The sequence below is a fragment of the Falco punctatus genome (genome assembly GCF_963210335.1).
Source record: "Falco punctatus genome assembly, chromosome: 6".
Taxonomy (NCBI): Eukaryota; Metazoa; Chordata; class Aves; order Falconiformes; family Falconidae; genus Falco; species Falco punctatus.
The window spans coordinates 57,775,596-57,801,318 of NC_137585.1; the positions used below are offsets into that span (position 1 = coordinate 57,775,596).

General features: G+C 40.2%; 1 protein-coding gene across 1 annotated transcript in view; it reads right to left on the reverse strand.

The window, feature by feature from the left end:
* PTPRR (protein tyrosine phosphatase receptor type R) overlaps positions 1-15,015 on the reverse strand; it is a 147,232-nt gene extending 132,217 nt beyond the window's left edge. Inside the window, exons 1-2 of the mRNA XM_080392677.1 lie at positions 14,940-15,015; positions 786-1,090 (exon numbers count right to left, since the gene is read on the reverse strand). Coding sequence (XP_080248803.1) covers positions 786-1,090; positions 14,940-15,000 — 366 coding nt within the window. The 5' untranslated portion in view covers positions 15,001-15,015. The remainder of the gene's footprint in view (positions 1-785; positions 1,091-14,939) is intronic.
* Positions 15,016-25,723: the final 10,708 nt, after the last annotated feature.

Sequence of the window (25,723 nt, forward strand, 5' to 3'; positions counted from 1 at the left end):
GGCAGAGCAGTGTCTGAGCATAGCATATACAGACTCTGCTGTGCACTCCACAGAGGACAGCTCTACTCACAGTATGTGGCTCTGCTGGCACGAAGGTGGCATTAGGGTGGCATCAACATACAGTTCCACTGACGTGCCCTCCACTGTAGGAGGGAGAACTGCCATCACTTTTTTTGAGAATGGGAAAGATCACATACAGTTAACAGAACAAGGACGGTCCCAGCCCACAGGTCACAGAAGGAGCACGTATGGCTTACACCAACAAAAACACAGGTCCTATTCTTTGCAAGAAACAGGCTTATTTTCAAACAGCTATGTAAGCATTATGGTAGATTTACTGGGGAAATAGAAGTGAATGAAACCTTTGTGTCAGCCTTTTAAAAATCTCCCTGCCTCTGTAGAATTGTTCCATAAAGTACATTTTCTTGTGCCCTATGCAGAATCAGTTTAAAAACCATGCAGCAAAAGCAGTGCAAACCTCAATCAAGACAAGAGGACTAAATGCACTTGAGGTAAAGGTAAGTTCTTTACCTACAGAGAGGCTATATTTTCCACTGGTTCATCAGATTGCTTGTTGATCACTGTGGGCCTATATGAAAGCAAATTCCACTGAAGTGATTTGAGTTGTGCGGTCATTATTTAGATTTAATGACCAGCCAGACAGTGGAATACAAACTTTCGATACCCCACATAACAATCTGTCTGTATTTACCTACAGGCATATTTATTCACAAAAAAAAAAAAAACCCAAAAACCACCTCCAGAACCTGGAAAAAGGCACTTACCACAACAATCACATTCGTTGCAGGAATAGGAAGATTTTCTATTTCCAAATCTTGACCAGTCATAGCTAACAGATTAAGGGATGGGTCGTAGGCAGGTCTGGGGAAGGTTGATTTAACAATTATTGCAGGGTGCAACCTGCTTATTTTGGTGTGGGAAGAGGAATGGAAATTTTGTTTGGAATTCTTATAGCTGTCAGTATCCAGACTTTTCTCCACACTCTGCACATGGTGATAAATGAACACAGGCTTTCCACTCTTTCGCTGATGAATTGCCAAAAAGTGGTCATTGTCTCCAGAAAAACAGCCTGTAGAAAGAGAAGAATAAGTTTAGAATGTCTCTCTTGGATATTCTGTAGACGGCACTGGAAATGTGACGAGATCTTTGGGTTCTGCAAGATTTGGAAAGAATATTTGTGTAATATAGGAACACCCTTAAAAACCCACAATGCAATTTCTATAGCAATAGCTTAACACTACAGACAGTCTACTAAGTATGTGAAGTGTATCACATTCTTAAACTCCTTTTTACATAGTCTTTTAAAATGTTATTTATACTTCCAGCCAGGGCAACATTTCAAAAATGATGTGCAAGAGCAGAGCACACGCTGAGCCAAGTCCAACTTTCGTATTGGTATCAACTCCAATAGGAAAACATGTGCAGTCCACTTTCCAATTCACCCAGTAATAGCAAATATGAGAATTGCTGCGATCATCTTCTATATATGAGGATTTGAGGAGAAAAGGCCAAGAACCAAATCCAAAAATCAGACTTAAACACGTAAGAAAAAGAAGAAAGGTAAAGTTCAGATGCCTGAGACCATAATCATAACTCTGCATTCCTTGTTCAGCTGCTTAAATCAGGAAACATTACAGTCCCTTGTTATGACCCAGCCTTCATCAAGCATTGCCTAGCCAGCCAACAGAGCACCTGGCTCGCTACAGAGGAGATACAGGTGTGTGGATTTAGCCATACTTTGCATACCCTGATGTTGGGCACAAAGAACTCTTAGATTACATGGGTTTAATAACTATGTATTAGTAATAAATAAGTTTTCTTTTGATAGTCAAAATACTTTCTAATTATGCCTTTACAAAAGGAACCAGAACTAAATTTTTATTTGGTTTTTTTTTTTTTTTTTTAATGGCTGAAACACAGTGAATCTTCCATGCCTTTATGAAGAACAGAGCAGCTATAACAGCCCAGTTCAGCTTCTAGTCTGGAAGACGGGCTGTCCCTCTGAGCAGTAAAATAGGCAAGGATCAGCTCCTTTACAGACAAAAAGTAACTGAAACTGCATTAGTCATCTACTGGAAGAGCGCTCTGAGAAACCCACTGTGGTACAAAAGGGACTTTGTGTTCTAAGAGAAGTGAACCCAGAGAGCTTGCTCTGATCAGCCTGGAATTTCCTCTTGAGAAGCTGTTGGAGTTAATGGCAATGTTGAATTTCTGTGCTGATTTTTAGTTTAAAATATATAAAATAAATGTTATTTTAATTCTCATAATGAGCTGTGAAGAACAGTTAAGAACCAACAACATGTTTCAATTCAGGTTGAACAATAAATAATTTTGCTCTATTCAGACTGATTTTTGCCTCTGATTTTTTTGCTTCTGTAAGCAAATCAAAATAATCAGTCATTTGCACAGCTCTACCCAGTGCCCTTAGGAGATTTCAGTGTAGGTAATTACATTCTGTTGACCTCATTTCCTCGAGAAATTTCAGTTAGGAAAATCAAGGACAATACCTTATTCATGCTACAGTATTGCTAAACATCATCGGGAAACACATTCTCTGCCATAAGCAGGTCCATGTCGGTAGGCAGTAAAGCAATTTGTAACATACATGAGCAGAAAAGCAATATGAAGAAGACAACACAGAATCCTGCATTTTGCAGTACACTTAGAAATTCTCCTATAAAGTACAATGCTAAACCTAAGGCTACTCTTTTACACGGTAAAAACAAACACTGGTAATTTCCTAGATAACCACTTGGGTCACATGTGTACATCTGTTGTCAGGTTTTGATTGGGAAGATGACTGGGAGCAAGAGGGGAAAAAAAAAAAAAAAGGAAACTGCAGAGTATAGTCTTAAAGGTTGCTGAATTTCAAAGCTTGTTCAGCTTGCTGGGATCTCATTAAGCTTCGTGGAGGTTGGCTTCATTGATAAAATCCTGAGGGCTTGTCTTACCTAACAATGTAGAGAGTTGTGAATGGCAAAATAAAAACAAGAAAACATCAGCACTTCCCATAGCCACCTACTTCCCACAGTCACTTCTTTTTCATGTCTTCTGATCATAGATAAATACAGGAATGTAACTACAGACACATTTGGTGACTGTGGTTCCTCTTTGCTTCCTTCATTCCTACATCCTTGTTTCTGAGGAGTTTCTCCACTGTGATTCTCCTGGAATTCTTTATATTGTACTTCCTACACACTTAAATATTCCAAATTCCCCTTTTATTTCATTTCTTTTTACTGAAAGAAGCAGAAAAAAATAATATAAATAAGAGCTAGCCCAAATTGTGCACTGAATAGTATTAAGGTAAATCCCAAGTATGACCTCAGAGTTAATCCTGACTGAATCCAGAGTAACACAGAAAAACATGAATAGTTTTCTTATTTTTGATAAAACAATAAAGGAAGCGGCTGAAAGGTTTGCCTGCTCATCAGTCTCATTACTTTTTAACAGCATTATCACCATTTCCCACTAAATCCCAGCAAGCTTGCTTCCATTAGAATGCTAAAAATCACAACAGCAACACAGATCCCTGCAGTGGATTCGATACATGGTCCGATGCAGCAGATTTTCAAGATGGACAACAAAATATGTTTTGGTAAAGAGCCATCCTGTAGAAATAAGAAATTAATAAGTCTAATTACACAACATACTTTTTGCACTCTCACAAATCTATTTTTACCAGCTGACAGCACAGAGGTTCAAAAGCATTTCAAGAAAATTAGAAGGCTGAATTTGGGTTTTGGAGAAGTCCATGTAGCCCCAGCTTAAGCAGGTTACATGCATTTAGGGTGCCCCAAGTGAAAAACTTCATTGACCTCAGTAGACCTAAGTAGCCCTCATAGGATAAAGCCCCAAACACAATCAGAGTTTGGCTCCCAGACTGTGACGGATGCCTCCGGTGACCCTAACAAGCGGGCCACCCTTGATACTACAGGGGAACGTAAAGCTTTCTCTTAAGCTCATGAAGGGGTAAAATATTCTCTCTTGACCCCCAGACTTCAGCTCTGAACACAAGCAGTATGCACCTAGGAGACACTCAGAGAAGCGAGTCATTAAGAAACACCAGCACTTCTGCTACACTTCACCTCTAAATACTGCCAGTCTCCAACCCTTAAGAGAGAGAAAACTGGGATTCCTGTATCAAGTTCTACACCTATACAGAAAAAGCAAATGCTCCAGGGAAACCATCAGAAGCTATGAAGAACTGAAGTATGACAGCAAAAAAGTGATTTTGGTGCCTTTTAAGCTTCAGATATCCCAACACATGCAGAAATTCAGAAAATGAGGCTTAGGACAAGGCTTAAAAAAATAGAATTCCTAGAGGTATCTCTTCCATAAGCTTAGCAAACCAGATCCTAAAGTGAGTTTTGATATTCTGCTCACACTACTCTGTCTGAACTCTACTGCCAAATGTAGTTATTCATGACTGACTTGTAATATTCACCCAGTGCTGATATCACCCTTTAACTAAAATAATTTTATTCTACCTCCTAAAATTCCCTCCCCTCAAATGTATTTATAAAGAATTATAGTTTATTCTGCCTTGGCATTGAGGACAATAGACTAGAAGTTCAGACTGTGATTCCATGCTATTTCTTCTAATCAAAAAGACTCTGAGTCTTCACCTATTTCTAAGTCACCTATAGCTTTACCTGTAGCTAAGTATAGCAATTTTTATGTCAGTGGAAAATATTATTTCATTATTTTTTCCAAAATGAACAATAATCCATGGTTACTTTCAAACTCACATCAGACCTTCTCTTTGCAGCAGGTTTGTATGTATCTTTGCTCCTGGAAGTCCACCTACCCTTCCTCCTTGTAGATCATCTCACCTTATAACCATTCCTATTCCCTTCAGTAACAGGTGCTGCGCTGTGACTTTATACTGGTATGATTTGTTGATTCTGTCTTCCAGTTCTTCTGTCTTTACAATGTAGTGATTGGTCATCACTCTTTTTATTAGGCTTTAGCTCCTGATGAATATTGTTAGAGGTCTTCCTCTGTTCTTTATCTGCTGGCTGACTTTTCCTTCTTCCTTCCACATGCTGCTCCTACTTTTCCTTATAACTTTTTTTAACAAAAAAAGCCTGTCTTGATCTTGCTTCCATGTTCCTTCACTGTAACCCCCCTCTCTAATTTGGCTTCTCCTATACAACAGTATTCTCCTTCCTCCAAATTTCAGATTATCTTTAGTTGCATAACCAGTCGCTGGAGCTTTGCTTCTAAAAACTGTACCAACTGAAACACCTCATCTGTTAAAGTGCAGTGAGAAGATTGAGGGTGATGTAGAATGCATACTTTATACATCTGAACATCTTCACTGCTTGTACTGATTTCAGTATTTCTACCATTGCCACCAGTTGCCGTATTTGTCTTCATCATCTATCCTGAAAGGAAAATTGGAAATATTTCGATAAAACTCTGTTCTGCTGGTTCCAGCTGTTCTGCTTTCTGTGTTCACTTGATTTTCTTAGATGTCTACAGAAACATACAAGATAAAACAATTTCTGTTCTAAATGAAAAAGAAAAAAAAGATAATCCAATCTACAGAAGAATGATGGAGAATGGATCAGTAGAAGTCCATGCGAAATACCCATATGGTCCCAGTATATAGGAAGCACAAAATCTTCTCATGATAATAGATGGGTAAATCACAAGAATGTTAGATAGCACACGCTACTGAGCCTGTCTTACACTACAAATTTGTATTATATATGCAGAAATGAAAGTCTACAATAAATGGTAAATCTGATGTGAAAGATGTTGTGGGCACATTTGACTGCCCCAGTTGGCGTCTGCTTAACAGAGAAATCCTAAGGTTCTTCTAGACTGTCTTGACTCCCTGAGTAGTCTCAGACAGTTGACATTTTATTTTAAAGCAACCTGCCAGAAAATTGGTAAGACTCCCAATTCTCAAATACCTTCACTTTCTCCAAAATAGATAAAAAACTTCAAGATAATCAACATCCATTAGAAAGTAACATGGCACGGCTTTCTTTTTTTTAAACATAAAAATATTACCATTTTACAGGGGTTTTTTAATCTCACATTCTCTAGAGTCAGAGACCAGAGCTTTATTTGACTGGAAAAGGAGAGTCCCAGTGGGACATAAGATTCTTTTGTAAAACTGATAGGGCCAAGATAATGGTGTCTAAAGTCTTGGTGTGTATCTGGAAAAACAATTTGAGGTCATTGTCTTAAGTCGTGTTATTTGTTTTAATCTGAACAAATTAGATTCATAACAAGGTAAGTTCCTGAACATTCCCATTATCTGTAATGAGAGGTATACTGTATATTTACTGCTTCTAAGAAGTGCAGTCACCCCAAATCCATCCACAGAACTGCTGTGCTAGACCCAATTAGTAAGTAAAATGCACAAATGAATATAGACACATAGTGCATATGCTTTAAAACTCAATACTGTAACTAGCTCTATAATAACACTGAAGTCTGTTTATAGTTACAGGTATCTTAGTATATTACACTGCTTGAGATTTTCACGCTAACAAGCTGGAAATTGGAGGAAAAAAGACAGAAAATGTAGTCATTTCATAAGGGAAAAACATGCTGAAACTTGACTGATTGGTTTCAAAGATACATTTAATTCAAATTTAATTTGAGTTACAATACTTAATGCTGTTGCCAAATAATTTCACATTTTCACTAAAAAGACCTGCTAAACTTTGGTAATTAAATTTCATATCCTCAGGTCCCCCATGCTTTTTTCCTTTCTGTTCAGCTCACCATTCTGAAAGATGCTCTTTGTCCTATACAACCTTTCTTCACACCCTGTAAACCAGCCTCTGACTTTGGCCAGGCGTGGTCTTTATCACCTCTTGCACAGTGGTTCACCTCTTCTTGAACAGGCACCCAGGGTCACTGTGAGAGGCAGGTCAATGTACTTATGCAGACCATTGATCAATCCTCTCCAATAACGCCAATGTTCTAACAGATTCATTGCCTGCCTCTTTTTAGTCCATTGAAATGCAAACAGCTTCACACCCTGCAGAGCAGAATTCGCAGTTCTCTCTTGTCCATAGAAGGGCCAAATAAATGCTGGCCCAGAGAAAGGGGAATGCTAAAATGCTTAATGTCATGCTAGCCATTCCTGAGCATGGCTCTAACTCTCAGGAGTCCTGATGACAAAGATGCTAAGGGAAGTGCTCACTACTGGTAATTACTAGACACAGGATAAACACTACTACAGGTTTAAAAGATTTCTGTCTTCTCTGGGCTGTGAGGGCAGCCTTCTGACGCAAGCAACAGGATCTTCCTTTGGCTGTGACTTTAAAAGATACAAAATGTATTGCTTTTATACCTTTTTCATCTGTCTTACTGGGAGAAAAAAAAAAAACCAAAAAACAAAACCAACCAAAACACATCAGAGGAATCAACATATCTGGTGGGAAATAAAAATGTTTTACAGGAAGTTGAAAGCACAAATGAAAAGAAAAGCTCTCTGGTGGCAATATGCCTTGCATCTGTACTGACTAGTTAAAAATATGTCTTACTGTCAGCATAGTAGTACATCAATCAAATCTAAATCTCATTAGGATAGGCTATGCAGTTTTAGCTAAACACAAACTACTGTTCATCTTTAGCAAGGTGGACCAAAAATCACTACCAATAAAATGCAGTTAAACAGTGGCTAGAATATGACTTCAACATTAGCTGGATAACAGAACATACTTTCAAAAGTGCTTTTGTGAGGCAAATCAGGCAAACCCAAAAGGTGAAAAATATTAATCAATCCACTTGCTGGTTTGATAGCACGTGCATGAAGCAACATGCTGGAAGTTTTGGAACTGGCAAAAGAATTCATCTGAGAAAATACTTTCACACATACCACAGCCCTTGTAGCAGAGGGACTTGCAGGCTTGTGACTGTTTCCATCATTCAAAGAATAATGCCAAAACACAAAGCCTGATCAGATCCTTCCTTCACAACACAGCTTCCTCTTCAGACAAAACCCGTTACAGCAATACAAATGAAGCTATTCCTCACCCAAAGTAGGCTGCTAGACCTAATGAACTTTCATCAGGCATATTCCTGCGTAGCTTCTCACACCCTCCTTCAGCTAGAATTTCTCAGCTCTATTACATTCAAAGCTTTGCTCTTGAACAAAGATGAAGCTCACCTTATACATGTAAGCAAAGCTGAGAGTTTATTGTTAGCATAATTACAATCATAATCTAATTCAAGCAGCACTGTTAGTCTAGATCTAACTTTTATAGAAAACAAATAATAATAATACAGGAAAAGTCACAATAATAGCAATAATACAATTAAAATTATCTATCCCTTTCGCTGATGTAAGGTTCACACACCCACACCCACACTCTGCTTCTCTGGGTCCTAAGGTCAGCGTTTTCACACTAGTGTTGGCAATGGGGCAATGTTAGGAGTTTTCAGCACCTGGAGTCCTTTGCCAGAAGGAATATGATGTTTGTGCTGGTGGATTCTTCTTCCTCCTCTCTTCTTCCTTCCTCTTAGGGCCATATGTATATATATTTGTTTGCTAACATGCATTTACACCTTTTTCTTTCTTCAATTGGTCTGCAGCTCCAGGTTACATTTAAATTTACTATAAAATGTGCGAAGTACGCATGCTAGATACTATTTCTTTGCTCTCTTTGTTAACCCCTAAAACCAGTTTTCTCAAGCTCCAGGTCTGTATTTTTACCTATTACTGAGCTTTTTATAGCACGGGGTCTTCAGTGCCCAGCCTGTGCCCCATCTCTTAGCACCCCACACCTGCACTCCATGCTGCATCCCATGCCTCTGCACTCAGTGCCTCTGCTGTTCTACCAAACCTGTATTACTGCTACCTGTATAAAGTAGAGTTGTACCATGAAAAAATAAAAAAGATTTGAACAGCTATAGATGCTTGGTCAATTAGAGAAACTGCTGACAGAGCTAAACCGAGTAAAACAGGCAGGACAAGGGAAGACTGGGCACAGCAGGTCTGATAAGCCCCAGTCATGAGGCCTTGCAAACTCGGCACAAAGCTTATGGCTTTGTCACTGGCAATGGCATGGCTACAAGGTCACAGTCCTTCATAGAATCACACACAGAATCACAGGATGGTCAGGGTTGGAAGGGACCTCTGGAGATCATCTAGTCCAACCCTCTGCTACAGCAGGTTCACCTGCAGCAGGTTGCACAGTCGTGTCCAGGCAGCATTTGAATGTCTCCAGAGAAGGAGACTCCACAGCCTCTCTGGGCAGCCTGTTCCAGTGGAAAGGTTCTACACTTTCCTAGCTAGGTCCAGTCACCAAAAGGCCAGCCCTTTTGCAGCACAGTGCCCATGACATGTCAAAATTCAGAGCAAGTAACCTACACCAGAGCTAAGCAAGCATAGAACAAGACAACTGTAAAAAACTGGGAAAATAGTTTGATTTCCCCTTAAACAAAATGTTCAGAACTTTTGACCAAAACAAAAAATTGACACAAAATCAATGAATACAAAATGTTTGCATGTATATACAGTTCATTTTTCTATGTGTGTTTGTGCATGTGAGAGCAACAAGCACATGCACACACATGTGAGCATGCGAGAGCACCCCCAAGAGAGGGAGGGAGTACACACAAGGTGGGTGGGGGAGTGATGATTGCAAGGATTTTTTTTCCTTTTCTAATAAACAATTCACTGAAAATAGAGACAACTGCAAATTCATTTTTGCTGAATTTATCCTTTTCAGTAGGGAAAAAAAATATGCCCTGGCCAAAAATATCCACAGTTACATGAATTTGAATTCAGCACAAGTGGTATGTTTCTTCAAAAAGACTCTTTGCATTTCATTTTATGGGCCTGCTGCCAGATATGTCAATAATGAAACTGGATACCACAGACCATTGATTTCACTAGGTCTACTCATGGGAATTAAGAGATGAGACATTGGTCCCAAAGGCACTGAAGTATTCTGCCATACTTATGCCCTGGCACTAATGTACCAAATCCATCTATACTAACATATAGTCTCACATCAGACTTTTTTTTCCCAGAAGGTGTGAGAAAGTGCTGCATCAATTTGCTAATTTTGTGATTACTGTCATTTTCCAAGTGAAGGTTGAGGCTAATTTCTGCTATGCATAACACGGATGTAAATATATAGTAACTCTATGAAATACATAATATCTCCATGGGAATCAGTAGCTGGTATGAAGAGGAGTCAAGTTCAGTCTTAAATTTTTGGCTGGGTGTTTTTTTGCAGTAACACTGCTCTAGGAAATCACACTGAGGATTTCTGAACAGATCTTATTAAGCTTCTCCAAGTACTTATCCCAAAGCCGTGCCGAAAATCCCACAGAACAATGACTGCTTTATGGAGTAAGAGCCCTACCCCTCCTTCTAGTTCCCCACATCAAGCCTCACAACATCCCTGTGGCAGGGGACCACCACCAAACATGACCACCCACTGCTATCTCATTAGCCTCCTTCTAGAGCGACACACTCCTCCAAGAGCCCAATTCATATTTTTTCAACAAGTTTCCTGCTTCACTCTCCAGAGATGCTGGAACCAGCCTTTGCTGTCTAAGACGTTTCAGTCTTCTCATAATACAACAAATGAAATTAGGGAGGGATTTCAAGATCACAAATCTCAGTAATTTCCTAACGGATGCACTGAACATGAACCTATCATAGAAGATGATGTCTTTCATAATTATGAATAGCAAGAATTTCCACATGTAAAAACATGACAAGAGTCTCTATTCCAACTAAATACTTCCTTAAAAATATGAGGTCAGATACTGAATTATAAAACTATTTCTCCCCAACAGAACCTTTAAAGAGGCAGATGACTACCCTCTGATTATCCATGAGTCTACTAATAAAAGGCACAAATGTCTATTCTAGTAAAAACACCCACTCATGGCCAGCAATATGTTTCTAAAGAAGGCAATTATAAGTACCAGCTTCATTTAGGTTATGTTAGTGTAATGAAGCAGAATTCCAATACATTTTTAAAATCAATATCTCCTTCACATTCACTCTAAATGTATTTAGAAGGTAGCATTATTCACTCATTAGTATGAGGTTACTGAAATGGATCTGATTGCAAATGCATTTTGTGCAGATCTCACCGCAACCCCAGAAATACAGTCCCCAGATTTTCTTATTTTTGCGACAGAGCTTGTGCATTTTATAGGGAACAGGCCCCCCAACACTTAAGTAGAAACCACAGTCCACTCAAGTAATTTCCAGCCTTGAGAATACCACACAGTGTATGTTTGACCAGGAATGCTGAAGTACTAGTCTCTGCTCAGCAGAACTTAGTACATTCACCTTGGGACTTTGGTAACAATTAACTGAGAACCAGTCATAAATATAAATACATAAACATATAAATATGTATGTCATATATGTACACACAACATACATATATATATACACACATATTTTCATAACATATGTTTCTACACCTAGTGAATTCTACCCAAAGGAGTTTTAGTTCATGGTCAAAGAATTTCCGTCTTGATATAAGCAATCCTCATGTTACTCCAGCATTGCCCCAAGAAGATAAAGTGCCACTATTTCCTACCTACTATTTACCTGATTCCGCTGATGGGCTTGAGGGTGAGAGAAGGATCTACATGCTTCCTCTCTGAAAAGGCTAGTAGGGAGCTATTGGTCTATACTGACTTAAGGTTGTTGATGTACCTCTTTACTGATGAAAATAATAACATGAGGTAATAGAAGCCCGTAGCAAGCTAGTGTAAGGCCTTTGCTCAAGAAACCATGGCTTAATGACCTAACCAAACCTTCAGTTGTCAACTTCTTGCTTTTCCAGGACCACGCTTTGTTCATCTTAAAAGCAAATTCTACAAAAATGCTCTGTTAGAGATTTTTAATACAAGGCAGGTGGTGGGTTGATACGGTGATTATTAACTAAGGTTTTTTCTAGCTTAGTTGATTTTCCAAGCTTCTTTCCTGTGACTGGATATTTAATTAATCATATATTTTAATTCTGTTCATGAAATGTGGTAAAGAAGAAAATGAGGTGAAATAGTTAATTAGTTGAGTAATCTGGATGACTCAAATAGCTCTCTAATTACAAGTTAGTCTAATGCATCACTTTGTGTTTTTGCTACCACCTGCCATTCTTTTACAAGGAAACAATGCTTCCCTAGTCATCTTGGGAGACATTAGGTTTTAATTCAAGAACATGTATTAGATCATACTAACTAAAAAAAAAAAAAAAGAGTATAAACTGGCTGTCATGCACTCTCTCATGCAATGCGTAACGTAAGTTGAAAGTTCATGTTGACCTGTAATCAGTCACTAGAGGTTTAGGTCTTCATCCAACAGCAAGCTCTATACAGGTTGATTACTTCACCTGCTGCACTCAGCAGAAGGGACGAATTCTGTTTTCAGAGATGCACACACAAGTGTCTTCGATTTCAGAAAACAATATAAGGGTATACCAACAGCACAACTGGATTTAATTTTCTGTTTACACAGCTGTCGTGCTTTATGGGAATCAGTATCTGAATCAACTTAGTAGGCAGTACCTTTTTAAGCACAGGAATATTTCTGATCATATTTTTGACAAGAATATTTTCCATTTTTTGTGTGAATACATATGTGGCTATTGTAACACAATAGTAGTAGAATCATCTTTCCATAGGAAACCAGATTTCCTATACGACATGCATTGCCTTTTCATTACAAAGCACTATTTAAATACATTAGAGAATGAATCCTTTTTGCTGTGGCATTAGCTCAAGCCAATGCAGACGTATGTTTTCTCTAAAATCTATTATCACCAACTGATATCAAGGGAGATTTTGTTAATGTCTGCTGACAGAGTCTGTAGCATTCCCTAGAAACATCTCATATAAATTCAGCCTCAGAACAAAAAAGCCAAGCAGTTTCCACCACATTAAAAAAAAAATTACATTTGGGATATCATTTGTGACCTAGCACTAGTGGCAAGTGGAATGCATTTTGTGATTCCACATGAACCAAGGCTGCAAAATCACTGTCAATAATTCACATAATTCAAAAGTTTAGGCTATACATAAAAGATGTCCATAGTGGTAGCCTGTGTAAGATGAAATTCTCTACTTGCATCAGATGAAATACAGAAATCTTAACAGTTTAAGCTTGCTATTTTATTTCATTATTGTGACATCTTCAATGACTTCCAACAGAGCAAGTTATGTCTAGCCCTGCCTTAGAGGAAGCACAGTTGTTGCACCCAACTGGAGCTGTGCCCAACACACAAAGGGTGAATTCAGCCCCTGTCCATCCTGTGCTGCCTTCACTGAAACAATTATTTTCCAAGATTGCCCAGGGAAGAAAGTAACACCATAAAAACATATATTTTCCACCCTTTTCCTCATTATTAGAGACACTTTCATAATAAAGGGCAAGCTTTGTTTGCAAGCATTCCCAGCACATTAATGAAAAACTTGGTAAGGAAAGTAAATGGCTTACTGGCAGGGTATAGACCCAGTTCCCATTAGTAGGGTGGAAGGACGAAGCATCGAAACTAATGTGAAGTGCACTATTAATAGAGGATATATTGAGATTAGAAGGCATGTACACTAATTTTGCACAGGTGATCGTTTTAATACATGTTGTAAAAGAACTATCTAAAAGCAGCTTAAGGCTTTTGTTAAAATGGATCACGGAATGCTCCCTAGCTTTCAGTCGATAACCCCTTGCACATACAAGTATAAGGCATAACAGCGTGAGCTTCCTAACTACAGTTATAAAGGAAAGAGGCTCCTGAGATTTTATGAAGAGTAGCTTAATATTCCAGAGCAATAAAATATAACAGAGGCAAACCACTTCTCCTGACAACAGAATGCAGCGCCCACCTCCTGATGTACAAACAACTATTTTCATAACACAGCTTATTTGGGGGGGTGGGGGATGCAGGGATGGAATACATGTCTGTGCACTGCTTCCATATTAAGAGAAACACGAAGTCCAATTCTTACTTTCAATGATTCTGCAGTAAGATGATGCAAATTAGTTGTGTCTTAAAAATCTCTCCTGAAAACAACATTCCCGGGAGCGGAAGAATTATTACCTGTGCATTTAGTTGTTGCTCTCAATTAAACTTCAGTGAAGTTACAAGCAGGGTGCAACAGCCATTTGCTACTTCAGAAGCAGCTTGCCGTAAATGATGAAACAAAGAAACTCTTCGGCTCTACCGATTGAGAACTTAACTCGATTATACGGTCACCCGAGATTTTATTTCCTTCCCAAGAGTATATATGCTTAAGTCCACACAGGGGAGAGAGAGAGAGACCCTGAACAAACACCCCGTTTTTCATGACGTGCCCAAGGTTTACGCCAGAAATACAAGCCACGACTATCAGAATGCAACCGGCGGCGGAACTTGGCGCCGGCGCTGGCGGCCCCCCGCACCTGTGAGGCAGCACGCGCGCTGCCAGCCAAGCAGCGGGTGCGTGCCCCCCGCCGCACCGCACCGCGCAGCCCAGCGCCCGCCGCCGCAGCCGCAACTCCCCCTGCGAAACCCTGCTGCCGCGAGCCCTCCGTCCGCCCGGCGGTTTAAAAAGCCACCAAATGTTAAGCAGGAGAAAGAGGGACCGAGAGGCGGGACTTGCTCGCGCTGCCCCAGCCGCCGGCCGGGTCGCCGCGATCCGGGGCCGGGGGGGGGGGGGGGGGGCCGCTCCGCGGGGCGCGGGGCTCGGGGCTCGCCCGCCGCCCGCCCCGCCGCCGCCCGCTGTCCGCGGTGCTGAAAGGCGCTCGCGCCTCCCGCCGCTGCCCGGCCGGGGCCGGCGGCCGTCACCCCGGCGCGCGCCGAGCCCCCGCGGGGCCGCCCCCCCGCCACAGCCACAACAGGTGCGCCGGAGGGTGCCCGCCGCCCGCCCCGCCCCGGCCCGGCCCGGCCCGGCCCGCCCCGCCGCCCGGCCCCGGCCCCGGCCGCCCCCCTCACCTGCGGCGCGGAGGTGGAGCAGGAGACACAGCGCCCGGAGGCACGCGACCGCCCGCCGCATGGTGCGAGCCGCGCTGAGGGGAGCGGAGCGGAGCGGAGCCGAGCCGAGCCGAGCCGAGCCGGGCAGCGCCGCGCCGCCGCGTCCCGCTCCCCCCGCCCCCGCCAGTGAGCATGCCTGGGAGCGGGCTACGCATGCGCAGCGCCGCACGGGCGGGCGGCTGCCCTGACCTGCCGCCGCGGCGCCGCCTGAGGCGAGGGGCAAGTCGGGGCGGCGGGAAGCGGCGACGGCTGGGGGTGGGTGGAAGATCGCCCGCTCGCCACCGGGAGACGGGCTTGTGGAAGGGAGAGACCTCCCGTTCCAGCCGCACTACGGGCAGGAGGCGGCAGCGAGGGGGGCGGCTTCTCCCTCAGCGCCCTGCCGAAGCAGCGGTCGGAGCTCGCCGGGCCGCGGAGCGGTGGGGTTTGCGGCTGCCCGGTACCGCAGCGCTGATGCGGCTCGTCCCGGTAGATGTGGCATGTCTGGGAGGGCCACGGCGAGGTGTGGGTTTGTGTGTGCAGTGGAGCCGATCCTCCCCTTCGATATACTGCGAAACGCCTGGTGGTGTAAAATAAGCAGTTAGCGGAAATTGTGTGATGGAAGTCATGGCTGATACAGGAGTAAAGTAACGTTTGCTTGAGACCTGCTGAACTCTGGCAAGTGGTTCAGACCAGGCTGATGCAACACGTACTCGGGAGACACTTAGCAATTGGATTGCATGGGTATCAGCGACCCACATAAAGAGGCCAGATGTGAAACAGAACTGTAACAAGATCGGTTTCTAAAGTTGAGCTTAATTGATCAAAAGGGTCACTGGAGGCTAACCTTGAGGGGAAGCAGCAGATGGGTCACCCGGCAAGTGATCCATCTACAGCCTATTGCAGGATGTGACAAGCAGCATACACGCACCATCAGGCCTGCAGCTGAAATGATGCATCCTAAGTAGAAAATAACAAAGGAGATTAACAGAGCTTGTATGCTTCTAACTGGCTTTCAATGAACCTTTGTGGAAATCTTCACATAAAGATGGGAAGGGCTGCACTGGGCCTGATATCTAGATGCAACTGCATGTGTGACTGTATGTATGCAAATGAGCTTCCTTTGCCAGCCCCCACACGGCTGTTCACATACATACAGCCAGGTCGTTCGCTTGACAGCAGCATAAATGAAAAAAGGCTTAGGCTGGAAGACAGCACTTGATCTTGATTTCTGCCCAATATGGGGAATTAAAATGATCAAGGGGATTTTTGAACAAGGAGTGGTATTTGAGCCCTGTCATCTCAGTAATATCTCTTGTAGGTATTGTGCCTCAGATGCCCTGCTAAGTAGCGAGATTTCTGCTGCTTCCTCTACTGAGATGATAATTTGCTGTGGGTATACACAAATTGCAGCACATCCTGTTCCAGTTTAATCTTATTAGTTCTGACTACTAGAAATGAAAGCTAAAAGAAGTGAACAAAAGAAGTCTATCCATGCGATGCACCCCACTTGTGTCCTCACAACTACAGTTCCAATGTGCCCAGGACATATAGGAAAAACAAGCAGGGCACTATACTTACTTCCCTCAGTGACTGGTGCAGTGCAAATTATGATTTAGCCAACTTCTGGAGAAAGACAAAAGAAAAATTTACTTACAGTCCTCTGATGTTTTGTTACTGTCAACAAGTCATCACCTTTGTGTGTTCTAGGTAAGGATTTAGGGTCAAATATGTCAATAGGATAACTCCACTGAAGCTAATGGTATTGATTTGTGCCCATGTGGTTACAGATGAGGCAGCTGTGGTTTCATATGATTGAGCACTGTAGCAATAGCTACTCACCTCACTTGCAGAGCCCTAAGGCGCAAAGACCAAATGACTCACCACTACTCTGGTAAGAAAATTGTTTTCCACTTGGAAAATGTCTTGAGATACGGTTTTGAGCCCACATCCAAGAAAACTTTTAAGCTTCCAACTCATACTTAAGATGAATTCAATGGGAAGCTAAGGCTAAATAATTCGCTGAATTTTATATCAATGCATCCTTTTCAAAGGCAGTCTTGTCAATGCAAAATGGAAGCATTACTGTGGAGTGGGAAGCTGTTACACAGAAAGCGAGCTAACACATGTTGCATCAGCTTGAATTCTCTAGCATCACTGATTTTTTATTTATTTTTTTATTTCCAAATATAGAACATAATATTAACACAGTGGAGATCACTGGTGTGTGACTTACTCTAATATAGTGTATTATGTTGAGAGCTGAATTAAGTGTTCAGCTGAATGCTGAGTGTTACCAATATTTGTGAGGTAAATAGTATGGGATATTGCTAATTCTTTTCAATGTTTTTTCCATAGTACCTTCTTCTCTTACAATGTGACAGACTGAGTATGCTGCTGAGAAGTCACTCAATATTGGTTACAGTTAACAGAGACTGGTCCAAGTGTTGGGAGTTCTTGCTGTTTCCTTGCTCTATCATGCTGACTAGGACATCTTCCTTGTCTGGGAATCATTTAGCACTCTACTTCCATTGACAAATTGCTTTCAGAGGAAGCTAAAACAATGAAAGCCAAATTGAAAACCAGTCTTCAGTTTAACAGGGCAGCAATTAGCATAGATTGGTAAGCAGAGAATATACCTGAAGAAGAGAGAATCACACTTTTGTCTGAGACTAATAATATGGATGCTCATATCTGTTGTCCCTTGACAAGGGAAGACTGAAGCACTGTGTAGTAATAAATGAAAGCCGGTTGGAGGAGGAGGAGGGGTGAAGAAGAGGTTATATGCATAGATCAAAGGATTCTTTGGAAAGATGAATGCAAATCAGAAAAATAACTACTTTTTGGTGTGTGCATGTGTGTGTATAAAGTGATCTCAGCAGAGGAAAGCTCATGATATGTACGATTAGATCTCACGCTAAATTATATTGCTAGGATGGGAAGAGGGGTGCTTTTAACACAGTGCGGAAAGGTAACTGCTACAGGAGAAGTGTCAGGAAGGAGCTTGTGTCCTGAGAAATTGCCTGTGGGCAAAATCATTATAGTACCAATGAAAATATATCATATTCCTCAATGAGTATTGTCATTATAGGATTACAGCCTTCTAAAGTGGTCTGAGACTTTCCAGTGTATTTTTGGCAGAATCTCCAATACAGACATGAAAAACTGTCACTGACTTAGCTGAGACACAGCAAAAACTTTCATAGCAAAAGAGAGAGAAGATGCAAGGGTATTTTACTCTCTGAGCCAAGTAATTTGTGACTATGTGTGTAGATCTGAGACTTCAAGACTATTATGCAGATTTTGGCAAGACCATGTTATAATGTTTATATAATTTTAATTTTTTTTTTCAAAAGAAGTTGACTATAGCTCAAGTGGAAACAATTCACTCCTATTTGGTGAGGCTGTTTGGAAGGGATCAAATGGATTAAGGGATACCTGACCAAAAGCTGCCTGTTTAAAAGAGACAAGACAGACAACTGTTAATCCCCAGTGAGAGCACCTAAAGTACTGAATGAGACCTGTAAAAGGCTGGTGTGGCCCTGATCAGTACTGAGGGCAAGACATGGGTACTTGCAAATGCATTTAGCCACACTGATTTGGCTCTCTGTCCAGGTCCATTCATAGCAAGTATCTGCAACAGCAAGTGGCAACTCTGATTTCATTCAGCCCAGGTACCATGTCAACATTTTCTCTGATTTCAAGTTCTTGTCTCTTTTATGCTATTCGTACCAGAGGGTAGTAAAGATACCACCCTCCAGTGTTCTACCAGGAGTGTCAAGATTTCTAAAGTCAGGTACTTTAAATTACAACACAGACAGAAAAAGATTTAAAAAGAAGTTTCAGATTATCCTTAGAAGACCTTTACTCAAGGCTAGGTATATACCTCTTGAACTATACTTATTTGTATAGTCAGTTATTTTATGTCAAAGTAATTTAGTATGATATTAAATACTCATTAAATGCTCTTATTAAATACTGGTAAAAAAAAACACAAATACATGTGTGTATACCAATATACATTTAAATATGGAAGGCAAGTTACTCATGGTTACAAGTAACAACACAGCACATCTCTAAATGTTGCAGCTATGCTTGAGATTTAAAGTAAGTTGCACAGTACAACATATGCACTAGATTCAAACCTCTCAACACAGAAGTAACTAAATTTGTGTAGAGATAATAAATGATAATAATAATAACAATAATAGTAGTAATAATAATCTTCTGTCTCAAGTGAATCAATCTTCAGGCATCTCTGATATAAAACTCTGATCTAATTCATAGATGACAGCGTTAGGGTAAGTTCAGGTTCAGATAGGATGAGGGAATCTGGACATTTCTCTATTTGCAGTGTTAGCCTCAGACTGTTTACTTTGATGTTATATTTCAAGAAGCTTGCCACTCCTTGAAATAGAAAATAAAAACCAGTCAAAATCTTATTAATTGAATATGCAGTTTTGTGCAAAGTTGACTTTCTTCTCCTAGCCCAAGTTGTCCTGGTTTCAGCTGGGATGGAGTTAATTATCTTCTTAGGAGCTAGTGAAGTGCTGTGCTTTGGCTTTGACTTTTTGGTGAGACTTTTCAGTTCCTCAGGCCTTGCTTGCAAAAAGGCTGGAGGGCCACAAGGAGTTGGTAAGGGACACAGCCAGGTCAGCTGACCCGAACTAGTCAAAGAGCCTGGGGGGCTGGCTGGGGTGGGCAGGTCACTGCTCAGGGACTGGCTGGGCATCAGTTGGCAGGTGGTGAGCAGTTACACTGTGCACCATGTGTTCCTTTCTTCCTTTCCCTCTGGATTTTAATCTTTCCCTTCCCCTTTTCATTATAATTGTTATTATTGTTCTTTCATTTTTATTCTGTTTCAACTATTAAATTGTTCTTATCTTAACCCTCGAGTTTTACATTCTTTTCCAACTCTCCTCCCCATCCCTCTGGGTGAGGGGGGAGTGAGCCAGCAGCTGTGTGGTAATTAATTACCAGCCGGGGTTAGACCATGACACAAGTAAACAAGACCAAACTGCCAGTCATCTCTCTGAGATTAGTTTAACATTCACTGTTTTCTTGTATAAGAACTAAACTTGATTTTCATGAATTTGAATTTGCCTGACTTGGCTGCCCATTGGCTTTTCCAACCATGTTTCTGAAATGTACTTGCAACTAGGAGGAGGTTCCAGTGCATCAAAAACTGCAGCACCTTAGGCGGGATGACAAGAACATGAACTGGAAACTGTCATCTGTCAATATTGACTTGACATTCATGGAACATTAGGGGATGGGAGTCAGAGCAGTTGTCCTCAACAAATAACAAGTAAACATCTTGTATAATTAATATTCAGCCTGGCACTATTCAGAGATTCAGTGGGTAGAAGAATTTTTTCATCAATTATTTTGCTTTAGGGCATCATTGGATTAATTTTTGATTAGACACATGATATACTGTAAACATAAAGATCTTAATGTACTTGCCCTAGCCAGAAAGTTTAGATAATTGGTAGGACTCTGTTATCTCTTCATGTCAGGCTGAAGTTAAACATGCATTTGCTGAGAGAGAAGGTACCCAGTCACCCCAAGACTTCACAGGTGGGGCCCAATAAAATCTCTGGATAAACCCTATGTTTATCTATCTCTAGGTTTGGGAGGTATGGGTTTTTTTGTGGGTTTTGTGGTTTTTGTGTTTTTGTTTTTGGGTTTTTTTTTTTCAAGTTCAGTGTCAGCTTTAAAGGATCAAATCTTCACCTTTCTACTCACACTGCTAATTATACATACAGACAGTCCTACTGAAGTTCATGGATGGTCTAAACAATTTTTCTTCAGCCAACAGTCAAGACCATGGAATGAAACTTCACAGGTAGCCACAGCAAAAGCTTATTTACTTTCATTCCAAGTTAAATCAACCTTCCTTTATGCAGCATAAACCCACAGCATAATACACATAATAATTTGTTCTAAAATCTGTCTCAAACAGTTTTCCTCTGGGGCAGAAGATGGAGAAAAGAATAAACAACATCAGGCAGATGATAGTTATGTTGCTTAATACAATTTTGGTAGTAAGACCAGTCTCACAGCAACAGATTGGTATAAATTGGAACAGTATGGGCCTGTGTGCAGTTTGAGGAGCTTGCAGCACACTCTTAAATCTGAAGTCACACATTTTATTAGAAATATTACCTTTCAGATGTTTTGTTTGCTTGCTTTAGAATATAAACTGGAAAGCAGCAGCCTATAATAAATTCATATCTTGCTTAAGCAATATATGTACAAATATATTAAAGATACATAATATAACATTTAAATAATGTTTAACATTAGATCTAATTGTAAACAGGGCAATAAAGGAATTATCAAAAAGATAAAAAGTCTAGTGCACACGTTTTAAAAATAAACTCCCCCTCTCTCTCCACTTCTTCCAGGTCTCTCTTCATCCAGGGCTCCTCTTCCACACCCCTCAGAGCTATTTAATTACTTCGCAGGAACCAGCCACAGCTGCACATCATCCACATCAGCCAACCCATCGCCCCTGAAGCCAGCCCACAGCAGCATATTATTACTGTTAATTAACCTGCCTTTATTCCTCTATAATTCCTCTACAGGCTACAGGTTTGGAAGTATTTTTAGGAATTATGAAGATAGTATGACAATTTCCTAGCCAGCCTAGATACTGAAGTATACATAGTTGTATTGAGAGTTGTGTTATTGTGATTCACAAATAAACCAGAATTTATTCTTTAGGGGAGAGTCAGAGAACAGTTAAATAAAGATTTCAGAACATCTGCAGTTTTTAAATCTCTAAGGTTTCATGGCATCCTCTACTGGAGGGTGCTTTTCTTTTCTGGTTGCTTCTAAGACCTATAATTTCTTCAAGATTTGGTCTGAAATTTTCCATATCTCTTTCAAAGAGCTTTCTTAAATTTTTTTCCAACCAATTTACCTCTACTTGAAAATTTTAAGAGGTGCTCATTAAAAAGATATCGCTAACCAAGCTTTTGATCCAAACTAAAAGCTATTCTGATATCGGGATGTATCTGTTGCTGTTACCATAAAATCTTGTCCCAGATTTGACAGAGCTATAAGAACTAACGTTTTCAGTGTGTGTGCATGAGAGTTTCTGGAGGTGGTGACTGTTTTCAGCTGGAAGCAAAATTCTCTCAAAATTCTGTCTGCCCTGAATATGCTTCAGTTCTGGTTGCTGGGTAGAATGCTTGTGGGCCATTCCATCTGAGCAAAAGTGCATGCTTCGTTGCCAAGGTAGGAGGACTTTTGTAACTACAATTCTTAGCCACAGGAAGTCATAGGGTGGCAGAATGGAATATAGGGAACTTCTTTCTGTACCTGCTTCTGCAAGTGTGAAGGAGATGCTCAGAGGGGAATATTGAAACAGGAAAGGAAAATATTAACAACGTGAGACAGCCCAGGCATTAATACTCTAATGCCATGTGATTGCAAAAGGAAAAACTGAAGTACAGTAGTGCATGGGGGAAAATATAAAAGACAATACAAAAAGTGGTCAGGGAAACAGGAGATGGCAATAGAAGCATGAAGGCCTGTGGATAGTTAAGTAAACACTATAGTTTGGAAAAGAATGCCAGATTTTTTTTGTGGGTTGAAAAAAACATTTTAATTTGCTGAGCAGCAAGTAATTTTATCCAAACAAAGAAATAAACAAAACTTCCCTCTGCAGTTTATAATCTGGAGAAATAAAAATGAGAGGCCAGCATTTAGTCATTGTTTCTCTTAATGCCAATTTAGGGATTGCAGTCCTGCTCTCCTAGTCACATGGATGCCCTCACCAACACCTAGGGGACACAATAATTAAAGACAAGGAAAATAGTTGTGCTTATTAACCATGACTTTTTAATTGATAAAAAAGGAAAACAAAAATTAAAAAGAGAGCACAAACAAAAGGAATAACTATTTCATTTTAATTCTTTTTATTTATCCTTTTTGTGGAAAGGCTTTAACAAAGACTGCATCACTGAGTGTGGTCTAGCCATATGGAGTTCAGAATATCTACTTCTTCCAAGTAGCAGCAAGTGTTACCATAACGTAATGTAAATAACAAAGTTAGTCTATAGGTGGATCAGCCATTCCAGCTAAGGACTGAGCAGGCCCACGTAGTGTATCACAGACAACCTAACGTGTAGGGTTATAGATGAGCAATGGATAAAAATTTTTAATCTTACAAAGTCTGAAAAGTGGTTTTATAAAAATAATTCATTTGGAGAGCTGTAAAAAATAGTAACCATATAAATATATCTCAATAGTCTTATTTATAAAAAATAAAAAGTCTTTCTAACATTCTCTATTCCGACTAATATTTTAATTTAAATAGATTTCAATCAATGTCCTGGTAAGAACTTCAAAATCGATATATCAATCTAATTTCTTGGCAATGTTTTACCACTTTTTCTTTCACAGGACAATGCAGTCTTGTCATCATATTACAGAAACGTTCATGAAAAGAAAAATCACTATTGCCAAGCAGTGAATTGCAGCATTTTTGTTTCACCGTTCATTTTCATTTATCTGGCTATTTCTTCATTTATATAAGCCAATGGACAAACTACAAAAATTGTGGTGAACTTGAGAATAGGATAAATGCTTTCTTTTGCTACTTGCTTTATAATCTCATTTTTCTATAACTTCAGAAAAGGAGGAGCCCATCGGATCAGAAGTATGGGCTTCTTACTGTCTACAGACTCATTATCTTCATCCACCCCTAATCCACTCTTGACATGTTGGCATCATGGGGCATCAAATCAAAGCTATGTCCACCTTTGCTTCTAATATGTCACTACTTTTTTTTCTAAAGAGAATAATTTTTTTTTTAGTCTAGAACCTTTCTGATACTCAGCTATGTCATAAGGTTTATTTTCTTGAAAATAAAGTTATTTCAGCCTTCCAAGACAGGTCTTGTTCTTTCCAGTCACATACAATGGTGATCTAACTCTGTCTCAGTTACTTTTCCACTTACAGTTGATTTTATACTTTATTAGTATGTAAACCACTTCCAAATTACAATCAAATTTCTACAAAGCACAAAGATTTTTGTACACTTTCCAACTTGCAGCATAAAAGGAAACAGTGTTAAAAACTGAAGAATTGTAAATTTTGGTCTTGAGTCTTTAAAAAGCATGTTTAGCGGTTTACAGATAATGTATTTTATCTTTTAACACTTTAAAACTGATCCTTAACTAACAAAGGATGAGGAATTCCTTTATTTATCCAGAGCACTTCCTAGCAGAAAGTAATTCCCCTAAAACCTAACCCATAAATACATATTTTTATGTTCTCCAGTCATCACTGGTAGAAAAATAATTACAAATACCTTTCCAAACTGAGAAAAATACCCTGACAAGATTGGAATGATTTAACATTACAAATTTACTAATAACCAACTGTGAATCAATATTGTAATTTTTCTGTACATTTTGATACCAGAAAACAGTAACTAAGCCACGGGCAAAGTGCATCACTCATCCTCCAGCAGCTGGTACCCTGAGAGCAAAAATAGCCTCTAATGCTTGAAGTGGCTCAGGTTGTAGAGGACATTGTCTGTGTAATGATTTCAACTTGCTGTTGACTCTTGGGAATCTGTACAATTCCAAGTAATTTCTACAATGCAAATTGGAGAGAAAATAATCTGATATGGAAGGTTTCAATTGAAACATTGTTTACGCTTGCACAGCCAAGCCAAATACCTCATTGTTTAGACTCTGTTACTAAATCTTACATACTTTTAAATCAGCTGAGAATGGCTAAATAACAGTCTCACTGTTCTGGCTCTGTCTTTTTTGGATACGATCCTAGGTCAGACCTCTAATCTGACTTTGTAATCTGACAGGAAGCTGCACTGGATTCCCAAATTTGTGTTGAAGAGCACTCTCTTGAACTTTTAACATTAACATTAAACATTTCCCATCCATTTCTTTGTATAAAATGTAGTCTCTGAGGAGCTAAATTAGATGTCTAAGGAGCAAGGAAGGAAACAGCAAAGCACATGCCTACTGACAAAATGTCTTAACTGCTGAAGCTTTACTCTTAAAGCAGTCAGATTTTCAAAGACCTCAACATAAGATAAATTTTCTCCACACCTAATCTAAGTCCTTCTGCAGTGCCATTGTCAGATTGTTGGTGGTGTAAAGTGGAAAATCAATTCTGCTCCCTCTGTCCTAGAAACACTTTCTATCACCTGGCTATGGCTGGCCCCCAGAATCTGGTTGCCACACAGTCTAGCTCCTCTGTCATGTTTCCACTGATAAGTTGCAGCTCTTTCCTTCATTATAGCAAACTCTTCAGTAGATCTCCGCAGAAAAGCCCTTGTTCCAAGAGGGATCAGTAAAGACTTGAGACACAGTGTCTGTGTTGGTGGCAGCATGGTTATGACAGTCAGCAGTACTTTCCTAAGAACAAGTCAAGCTCTTTTTCTAGACTCAACGACTACCTTCCATAAAATTCTATGTATCTGCCTTGTAAATATGATAAAAGATTCTGGAGGGTCGTTTGACTCTATCACAGTGTTACAGAAATGTTATGGTAGCAAAGTCAAATATGCAGAAGATGGGAAACATTAAGGTTGTTTGCCTAGAAAAGTTTACTTTGGTCCTGTTGCGCATATCCATTAAGATAGATAGCCACATACTACGCTTTTCCACTTTTTTTCTTTTTGTAATAAAACAGGAAGAGGTTTAATACAGTGGGATAGTTTTCAGATTCTGTTCCTGACATTTGAGGTATTTGCACAAATTTTCCTCAAATGTGTGCACACTTCC